At 34.0% G+C, this 11360-nt stretch overlaps 1 protein-coding gene across 1 annotated transcript in view; it reads left to right on the plus strand.

Moving 5' to 3' along the window:
* The first annotated feature begins 536 nt into the window (after positions 1 to 536).
* Positions 537 to 11360, plus strand: part of NKAIN2 (sodium/potassium transporting ATPase interacting 2) — a 739035-nt gene continuing 728211 nt past the window's right edge. The window contains exons 1-2 of the mRNA XM_044675422.1: positions 537 to 635; positions 7100 to 7237. Of these exons, the coding sequence (XP_044531357.1) occupies positions 537 to 635; positions 7100 to 7237 (237 nt within the window). The remainder of the gene's footprint in view (positions 636 to 7099; positions 7238 to 11360) is intronic.

Consider the following 11360-nt stretch of genomic DNA (forward strand, 5'->3'; position numbering starts at 1 on the left):
TGAACAATGACACAAAAACTAAACTATTACATTATATTTATTCATTTGTTTTTTGTAAAAATATTTTATTTTACCAATTATATTTAAAAAAAAGATATAAGTGGGAGAGAGCCAGAAGTGATAGTGGTTGGTCCACTTAGAGATCCCACTGAATACCCAAACAGGATATCCAGGTATTCTAATCTCCTGTTAGTGAGAATGAAACAGAATCACTTTCTTTCACTGGGCCAGTTGTGCAAATCCTTGGAGACAATTGATATATAAAATCAGTATCTCTTTTATTATAAGAGAGGATACACACTGAGGATCAGAACAAGGGGTCCCTAACTCCAAGGGATATAGCTAGTTACCCAACAACCCTCTAAGACACTCACAAGAGAGAGCCTTCAGGTCTTTCAGCTAATTTACTAGCTCCCTATTTCTATCTAGGTGTTCCCCCAAAATTGTATAAGTTACCTAACTATGACCCTCAGTAGTAAGTTTGATTTAGTTCAAAAGCAAAAGCTGTCTCCAAAACCCATTAAGATTGCTCTCAAATGGCTAAGTCCACCCCAGGGGGTCTGATTCCTAAGGTAAAAACTCTCAAAGCCAATCTGATGGGATTTTTAGATGAAACCTTCTGGAAAGCACAGCAGGTATGATCAGATACTTTTCTAGATATTCCCAGTCAAACAGAATACCTCCAAAGATGATTTAGGGGTTTCTCCTCCACAGTCAGGTTGAGGTAACTAAGCTCCAACAAGCTGTCTTTCCTCCACCCTTCCAGACAAGAAGAGCCCAAAGCCTCCTCCAGGAAGTCCCTGACTCTACCAATTGTCACTTCCAAACTTTCCCTCCTCTGCCTTCTGCCTGCTAAAATCCTTTCCCTTGAGTTTGTAGTATGTGCCTTAAAGACAGCCTTCTACCTCTCTTAAATCTTATCCTATCTCTATCCTTTTCCCATTATGACATGTAGTAACAATTTTCCACTTAAATTTTCTAAAGTTACATGATCCAAATTGTCACCATCCCTTCTTTCACTCCCCCCTCCCAGAGTAGATAAGCAATTTAATCTGAGTTGTACATATATATTATCATATAAAACATATTTCTATGTTCATTTTAAAGCAAATACTCATATAAACCCCAAATCCCTAAATAAAGACCCAAATAAACTAAAGTGAAAAATTGTGTGCTTTGAAGTGTATTCCGACTTTAACAATTCTTTCTCTGGAGGTAGCTAGTATTATTTGTCATAAATCCCTCAGAATCCTGGATCATTGTATTACTGAGAGTAGCTAAGTCTTTCATAATTAATCATTTCACAATATTGCTGTTACTGTATATAGTGTTGTCTTGGTTCTGTTTATTTCACTCTGCATCAGTTTATCAAGATCTTTCCAGTTTTTTCTCAAATCTTCCTATTCATCATTTTTATACCACAATGTTGTGGTATAAATTTGTGCTATATAATATAATAGTATTATATAGCTATACATATTGTGCTATATAATACAATAGTATTCTATCACTATCTAATACCACAATTTGTTGTGCCATTCCCCAATTATGGACATGCCCTCAATTTCCAATTCTTAGCCACCACAAAAAGGGCTGATATAAATATTTTGTCCAAGTAGTCCTTTCACCTTTTTTTTAAAAAAAAATCTCTTTGGGAAATAGACCTAATAATGGTATTACTAGATCAATGGATATACATTGTTTTAAAGTCCTTTGGGCATAGTTCTAAATTACCTTCTAGAATGGTTGGATCAATTCACAGTTCCACCAACAATGTGTTAGTGTCCCAATTATACCACATCCCCTCCAACATTTATCAGTTTCCTTTACTGTCATATTGGTGGCACCTCAAGGTTGTTCTAATTTGGATTTCTCTAATCAAGAGATATTTGGAACATTTTTTCATATAATTATTGATAGCTTTAATTTTGTTATCTGAAAAGGGCTTACCCATATCCTTTGTCTATTGGAGAATGGCTTGTATTTTTATAAATTTGATTTAGTTCTCTACATATTTAATAAGTGAGACTTTTATAAGATAAATTTGTTATAAATTTTTTCCACGAGTTTGTTGTTTCCCATCTAATCTTCGTTACATTGGTTTTATTTTACAAAACCTTTTTAATATAATATAATCAAAATTATTCTTTTTACATTCATAATGTTCTCTATCTCTTATTTGGAAATAAATGCTTCCCTTCTCCATATATCTGCCAGGTACAATATTCTATGTTCCCTTAATTTAATTATTATATTACCTTTTATTTCTAAGTCATATATCCATTTTGACCTTATCTTAATAGTGTGTGAAATATTGGTCTATATCTGTTTTCTGACATTCTGTTTTTTTTTCCCCAGCAGTTTTTATCAAATAGGGAATTCTTATTGCAAAAGCTTGGATCTTTGGGTTTATCAAACACTAGATTGCTAAAGTCATTTACTCCTCATCTAATCCATTGTTCTGTTGTTCTATTTCTTTGCCAGTACCAAACTGTTTTAATGATTATGGCTTTTTAGTACAGTTTAAGATCTGAGACTGATAGACTACTGTCATTCACATATTTTTTCATTAATTTTCTTAGTATTCTTTATCTTTTGTTGTTCCAGATGAATTTTGCTTTTTTTCCCCCCTAATTCTATAAAATCTTTTTGGAAGTTTGATTGGCATGGCACTGGTTAAGTAAGTTAATTTAGGTAGAATTGTCATTTTTACTATATTAGCAATTAATATTTTGTCTATTGTTCAGTTATGACTTTATCTGTGTGAAAATTGTTTTGTTTTTGTATTCATGTAATTCCTGTGTTTGTCTTGTCAAATAGATTTTCAACCATTTTTATATTGTCTAGAGTTATTTTAAATGGAATTTCTCTAATTACTTGCTGTTAGATTTTGTAGTAATATTAGAAATGCTGATGATTTATGTGGGCTTATTTTATATGCTGCAACTTCACTAAAGTTACTATTTCAACTAGTTTTTTAGTTGCTTCTCTACAATTCTCTAAGTATACCATCATATCATCTGCGAAGAGTGTAAGTTCAATTTCATCAGTCTACTTTAACTCTTTTATTAGAGTTTTTAAATATAAATATATTTAAATAAATATACATATAAATATAATATATATAAATATAAATATATATATATAAATATAAATATATTTAAATAAATAATTTTATTTATTTTCTTTTTCTTCTTTTATTGCTAACACTAGCATTTTTAATACAATATTAAATAATAGTGGTGATATTTGGCATTCTTGCTTTATCCCTGATCTTATTGGAAAGGTTTATAATTTATCCCCATTTCAGATGATACTTGATGGTTTTAGATAGATATCACTTAGCATTTTAAGAAAAGGTTCATTTATTCTTGTAATTTTTAGCATTTTTAATAGGAAAGGGTGTTGTACTTTGTTAAATGATTTTTCTGCATTTNATATAAATATAAACATATTTAAATAAATAATTTTATTTATTTTCTTTTTCTTCTTTTATTGCTAACACTAGCATTTTTAATACAATATTAAATAATAGTGGTGATATTTGGCATTCTTGCTTTATCCCTGATCTTATTGGAAAGGTTTATAATTTATCCCCATTTCAGATGATACTTGATGGTTTTAGATAGATATCACTTAGCATTTTAAGAAAAGGTTCATTTATTCTTGTAATTTTTAGCATTTTTAATAGGAAAGGGTGTTGTACTTTGTTAAATGATTTTTCTGCATTTATTGAGATAATCATGTGATTTCTATTAGTTTTATTATTGGTATAGTCAATTATGCTGATAGTTTTCCTAATATTAAAAGAGGCTTTCATTCATGGTGTAAACCCCACTTGGTCAAAGTGAATGAGCCTTGTGATGTATTGCTGAATCTCTTTGCTAACATTTTATTGAGGATTTTTGCATTGATATTCATTATTTATTACGGAAACTAGTCCATAATTTTCTTTCTCATAAAACCAACTGTTGCCTTTTTAAAGATGTATTGATTCTTTTTTAGAAAAAGTGAGGTAGATTTTCAAATTGTATGATGTCACACTATATTTTCATTGTTCATTTTTTATTTTGTGATTCATGATAAATAGGATATACTTTGATTTGGGGAATTTGTGTAGCACACTAGGGAGTCAGAACAGTACAAGAAGAACTGTACTAGATTTGAAGACTGAGGATCTGGTATATATTGCTAGCTCTAGGGTGTACTGCCAGTATGTCCTTAGGCAAGTTACTTATGTTCACTGATACTCAGTTCCTCACCCCAAAAATAACCAGAGTGGACTAGGTGCCTCTAAGTTCTCTTTTAGCTCTTCATCTATCATTCCACCATTTATTATTTAAAGAAAATGATTTTACCTTAAATATTTGAAAAGGCTTAGTTTTATTTATCATAGATAGATGTCATTGATTCTAAAAATGGAAATATATGTATATATGTATATAATTTTTAGTAATAATTGAATAAGCATTAGGATGAAACTCTATAAGGTTTATCAAGTTGGAATTTTGTGGAGGTCCTTTGAAAGCTAGTATTCTATTTGAAACGTGGGATTCCTGCTGACATTTTATATCTCTGTGTCCTTTGACCATCTAAAGAGCCTAGATTCCCATTCATATCCTTTCAGATAAATCTCAGTAAGAATATAAGCTTTGAATAGGTGGCACTAGACTACTCTCGTTTATTATTATTATGATATGGTTACATAAAGGGAATTTGGGAAGAAGTCATTGTGATACAAACAACTGGTATGAATTTTTTTCTTTGTATACATAGACCAGCCATCTATGGAACTGAAAATGGTAGAAAGTCATTATTTAAGAAACCTTTAATTTGAAGTTTGTGTTTTTTTTTTTAAAGTGGTCATTATTTTTTTATTTTATTTTATTTTATTTTTTTAACCCTTGTACTTCGGTGTATTGTCTCATAGGTGGAAGATTGGTAAGGGTGGGCAATGGGGGTCAAGTGACTTGCCCAGGGTCACACAGCTGGGAAGTGGCTGAGGCCGGATTTGAACCCAGAACCTCCTGTCTCTAGAAGTTTGTGTTTTAAGAGTTCAACTAACTTCATAATAATAAATAAATAGTGAAAGAAATGTTAAGCATTTCTTAACTATCTATTATGTCAGGCATTGTGCTAAGTCCTGGAAATACAAAGAAATAAAGTAAATCTCATTTTTAAGAAGTTACTATTATGTGGAAGCATAATATCCTTTGGGTCTAAGGTGTTTTAAAGCATGAGATGACTTGGAATTGTTGGAATAGAACTGGCTTTGGAGTCAGAGGATTAGGATTCAAATTCTATCTCTGATGCCTGCTAAGTGACATTGGGCAAGTCCCTTAGACACTACAGGTTTCAGTTTTCTCACCTACGAAATTAGAAGTTATGTCAAATGATGTCTGAGATCTCGTTACTATAAAGATATGATCTTAAATCAATCTTTCCCTTGAATCTAAAAATATAAGAATCTAATGTTTTCTGTAGCATATTTATAAATTCCATAATTCCATTATTATTTCTTTCTTTGACCATTCATCCAGATACTTTATATTTCCATTTAATTTCTCTTTTGTTGAGCATGTTAGTACTGACTTGTGAGAACGGAAAGGAAGAGTATAAGGAAATATTCATATTATTCCAATTAGCTATATTAGTAGTTCAAATGGGACAGTTATGTTGCAAAGTAGTTAGAAAGATTTATCTTCATGGGTTAAAATACTTAACTATCTATGTGACCTCAGTGGACATCACTTAATTCTGTTTGCCTCTGTTTCTTAATCTGAAAAATGAGCTGGAGAAGGAAAGGGCAAACAACTCTATTACCTTTTCCAAGAAAACCCCTATAGTAGTCACCAAGAGTTGGACAAGACTGAAATGGCTCAACAAAGTAGTTCAAAATAAGAAGATTTTTTTGAAATAAATGTTTTAATTATTGAGAGAAAGCGAAGATTTTGGATTATCTTTTGCCTCAATTTTTATTGTTTTCTTCCTCAACTTACCCTATCTGTTTCAGATGTGTAACAAAAAGGGGACAGATGAATGTGGGCCTAAGAAACTAAGTGTCTATCCTTGTAATATCATGTAAGATGACAGATTTAAACTAGCAGGGGCATTTCATGTCATCTAGCCCAGTCCTAGATCTTTCACAGATCTTTAAGTCCTCTATCTTTAACAGATCAGGAAATTAGATGCTAAGGAAGTTAAATGACTATTCCAAGGCCAAATAGACAAATCTAGTGTTCTGCTCTTAAGATAATGATATTATTAAGTAAGCTTATTTAATTATAGGCTATAAGTAGTCAAAGGAGACTTCAAAGATCACCTGCCCTAATGCTGTTATTTTTAAAATGAAGAAACTGAAGTGTGAGCAGACTGAATTAGACTAACAGCATATAATGCATTAGAGAAAGATCTAGGACTAGAACAAATGCTTTTTTTTCAGCTCTATCCTCTTTCTAGCACTTATTTTAGTGCCTGGCACTTGGTAGGCTCTTAACAAATACTTGTTGACTTGACTTAACTTATTCCATCCTATTTAGTGAACGTTGGTTTGTTTCTGACAATCTAGCCTTTGTAGATGTTTTTTCCTTGTCAGTGGGTGATGTGCACTATTTGGTAATAGCAATGACAACATCATTTACCCAGCTGCTACGCATGTGGCATCTTGTGAGTGCTTTTGTGCATCACCCCACCAGATCCTTCTGCAATCTCCTAGGCTGTTGGACTAACTCCTCTGCCACCTCACTCCCCAACTGAGTGACAAGTACCATTTCCACAAAACCTATTGATTAAAAACAAACCCCAGGGGCAGCTGGGTAGCTCAGTGGAGTGAGAGTCAAGCCTAGAGACAGGAGGTCCTAGGTTCAAATCTGACCTCAGCCACTTCCCAGCTGTGTGACCCTGGGCAAGTCACTTGACCCCCATTGCCCACCCTTACCAATCTTCCACCTATAAGACAATACACCGAAGTACAAGGGTTTAAAAAAAAAAACCCAGAGATTCCACTCTAGCCTTGCTTGGGGTTCTTGCCTGTTATGTTGATGTAGTGTCTTTTGTCACTGAAACATACTGAGCTGCCTCTTGTCTCTTCTGATTCTAGGTTTGCGTGCTGGAGAGGCAAATATTTGATTTCCTTGGATACCAGTGGGCACCTATCCTGGCAAATTTTATCCATATTATCATCGTCATTCTGGGTTTATTTGGAACTATTCAATATAGACCTCGCTACATAACAGGAGTGAGTACATTTATTTATTTTTTTCCTTTCTGAAAAGTGAATAGTACACCCATTCTCATTTTCTTAAGGAATTGTGTGTTGCCCTACCTACCCTTAAGACACTCCATGTCTGCTTTTTTTTTTTCAGAATTTTTAGCTCACACCTGCAGTAATTGGAAAAATGTCAAGCGTAAGCACTTGACAGTGAATATAATCACATATCATTTCATATATTGTACTTTCAGTAAATAACATGGGTAGTTACATCCGGAGCTATGTTCCCGAATTGGTAAATTATAAAGTCGAGCTCTGATTTAACATGTCATTAAGAGATTATTTTCGTTCACATTTTAGAAGAGTAAATCCATTTTGTACATCGAAAGAAAGGCAGGTTAAAATGATTTATGGCAAGTGTGTTGTATCGATGTTGAGATATTGATGATATGTTAATAGTTAATATTTAATGTGGGCATGAAAGTCAGGAAATTCAGGGCCATTGTTGCTATGTTCTTAATTCTGTTTCTTTGCACAAAGGTAATATTTTGCTTTCCTCCTGAAGTTGTACTTACTTAACATAAAAGTGAAGTCTGACTGAGTTACAGTTGCTATGGGAACCATAACTTAGATTTTTTTTGCTCCCCAGTGTGCCTCAGATCTCAGCTATAACATTTCATTAATGTAGATTTTTATATTCTGTCTATTTTTAACAAAGGAATAGATATAGGCACTTTTTAAGTTTCACTGTGGTGACTTGAAAAGCCAGTTTGAATGTCTGGTCAAATATGCATGTGGAGCCAAATTAGGTTGGGTCTCTTTCTTAGTGCAGTGCAGGAGGGAGTTTGGGTCATTCCACTTGGAGATAGTTAGATGGGAAGACAAGATTAGGACAGCTCAAAGATTCACAAGCAAGTCTCCTTGACCTTCCTTTAAAGGAGTTGTTGGTCAGGTATTTCAGTCATGTTCACATCTCTCTGATGTCATTTTTGGGGGTTGTTGGCAAAGACAATGGAGTGGTTTGCCATTTTCTTCTCCAGCTCACTTTATAGATGGGGAAACTGAGATAAAAAGGTTTAATTGGTTTGCCCAAGGTCACACAGCTAGTAAATGTCTGAGGCCAAATTTGAATTCAGATCTTCCCTGTTTCCAGGCCTGGTGCCCTATCCATTACTACCTAACTCACTTATTCCTCTTAAAAAAGGAATCACATAATAAATCTTTCCTTCCTTTCCCTTTAAGATGGCATTATAAAGTTTTCACATACTGTTCATTATAAGTTGTAACTATTCCTTAGTACTTAGTACAAGATGAAATCTGGGATAGAGATCCAATATAATAATGATTTGTTTAAATGAAGAAAGATAAATTATATGTGTGGGGTGACTTTATTTATAGAATAAGACAAGAGATTACCGCACAAATTCCAGTGTGGACTAGAAAAATGGTAAGGTATTAGCTGCACCACTTACTATTTTGTAAGGCTTTAGCAGAGCACTTCATAGTACAACAAAATTAGTTTCAGAGTTGGAACTGAAAAAAATTAAATAAATCCTTTTAAAAGCATTTTAAAGTTGTCATGAAAGAGGAATTATAAACAAACCTTTGCTTAAGGATTTGACATAAGGGGTAGTCCAACACTTTTTTATTTTTTTTTATTTAGATGTTTACCTTCCATCTTGGAGTCAATACTGTGTACTGGCTCCAAGGCAGAAGAGTGGTAAGGGCTAGGCAATGGGGGTCAAGTGACTTGCCCAGGGTCACACAGCTGGGAAGTGCCTGAGGTCAGATTTGAGCCTATAACCTCCCATCTCTAGCCCTGGCTCTCAATCCCCTGAGCTACCCAGCTGCCCCCTCTAAAACTTTTTTAAGGCAGTCCATGTTTGGATACTTCTAATTATTAAGGAGTTTTCCTTCAGATTAGTCCTAAACATCTCCTTTTGTAACTTCTACCAGTGGATTATAATTTTACTCTCTGGGATCAATCAAAATATAATTCCTTTTTTCAGGAGAACTCTTAAAAGTTGTTTGTTTTAATACTACTTAAAATATTAGTTTCAGAATTTCTTCCTCCTTCTGCTCCTTCTTTTATCCATTAAGAAGGAAAGATTTTCCAAATATTTTAAGTTATTTATTATGTTTACCTCAATCTTTTCTTCTTCAAACATAATACCAATTCCTTCAACTATACCTCATATGGTATGGACTAGGGTTCTTCACAATTCCATTTGACTTCCTTTCCACACTCTGCAGATTTTTTCTACTATCTCCAGTTTGTTAATGTCCTTTCCAAAATATGGTGTGCAGAATCAAATATGTGCTTCTAACACTACAAGGAATGAATAAATGAAAAAAGTGTGATTTTTTAGAGCACCTCCTGGGTACCAGGAGATCTAAACTACTGAGAATGAGAAATAGAGGGAAACATGGGGGAAATATTCCTTCCCTCAAAGAGCTAATTTTTAAATAGGGTGAGATTTTATCCATATATATATATGGAGAGACAGACAGACAGACAGACAGACAGACAGACAGACAGACAGAGACAGAGTCAGAGACAGGTGAATTTGGAAGTAGGTTTTGCTTGGGGATCCACAGTCATTGTATGTGAAAGGACAGGTTCATTTTCATGACCTTCCCAGAAGAAATGAACCTGAAATCTCACCTCAGATTTCTCATTAGTAAAACAAGGGCATTAATTTGTTCTATTTCAGCTCTTGTTCTGTGATCTTTTATATGTCAGTTATAATGTGTAGATTGTACTTAAATTGGAGAACAGAAAGTTCAGAAAGTAGAGCTACTTAGTATAGTCAAGCTGAATAAGTTCCCCCAAATATTCAATAAAATCTGATTTACTTGGAAAAATGAATAAGAAAAGGTATATTAAACAGATAAAAGAAAGGTTGGTTTATAACACTAAAGCACCAAAATAATCCAGTGGTACTGGGAATAAGGAATCTAAAAGTCTGGGACTTATATATAAGTCCCAGAAGTAGTGATGAGCAAATTAAGACACAGATGAATCATGATAAGGAAAGAAAACATGATTAAAATCATGAATAGGAGATAATGGCTCAAGGAACCTGGATTCTGAAAGGTGATGCCTGAGTGAAACATTGGAAGAAAATGATTATCTCTGTGGTTAAATACAGGAAATAACCAACACAGTCATAAGATAAAGCCCTGTAGCATTCACAGCATTAACAATGGCATCCTTTGCTCTAAAAGCATTGGGCACTTGCCTTTAAGGAAAAATAAGATCCTAATCCAGCTGATACAGGCAATGTTGATGGTGTGCCTTTTCTCTAGTTCAAGTTCTATAAGACCTGACAAGAAGTCATTTGTGCAAATGTATTTGGGAACCTAATTCTACCTAACAGGAAGATATATTGACTAATGATCAAAGGCTGTTTTTCTCTGTTGGATAAATTTGGTGATTTCCTTTTTGGTTAAAGAGTTATAAGAAGTTCAGCAACTTTCTGGGGAACAGACAAAAATTGTTCCTTGACCTGAGGGTGAGTTTTTCTGTGAAACTTCTGGAGAAAGTCTAGCAAAGGTGTATGGCCTGAAATATCTGGGTGTAGTGAAACAAAAAATGTAGTGTTACACTTGAGGGGCCTAGTAATCAGTTAGCAGAGGTAGGAAGTGGCACATTGAATGGTCAGAAGCAGGAGTCAGAGTCTGGAGCAGAACCCTGAGTGAGTACCAGAGATTCCACAGAATTCTAGGAGCTGGTAAAGAGCTCGGCCATAAGGTCAAGCAGAAATTCTAGAATATCAAAGGAAAAACAGAAATGTTTGAGCCATGCATTGAGTCAAAAGGGACTGTAGACATCACCTAGACCAGACGCTTAATTCTGAAGATAGGGAAAATAGGTTTAAGTGACTTATAAGTATTAAATGTCAGAATTGGGATCAGAACCCATATGCTCTGAGTTCAAATTCAGTGTTCTTCACTTTGAAAAGGGGTTTGGCATTATTTGACACCCTCATGCTGCACATATGTGCATTTTTATGCAAGGATGTTGACCCTGAATTTCTTATTTGTCCTGAATGAGCTCTGATCTTCTCCTAGTCAAATCCCCACTGCCATTAATGAAGGTGTCTCTCTCTCTCTCTCTCTCTCTCTCTCTCTCTCTCTCTCTCTCTCT

The sequence above is a fragment of the Gracilinanus agilis genome, chromosome 4, assembly GCF_016433145.1.
Source record: "Gracilinanus agilis isolate LMUSP501 chromosome 4, AgileGrace, whole genome shotgun sequence".
Classification (NCBI taxonomy): Eukaryota; Metazoa; Chordata; class Mammalia; order Didelphimorphia; family Didelphidae; genus Gracilinanus; species Gracilinanus agilis.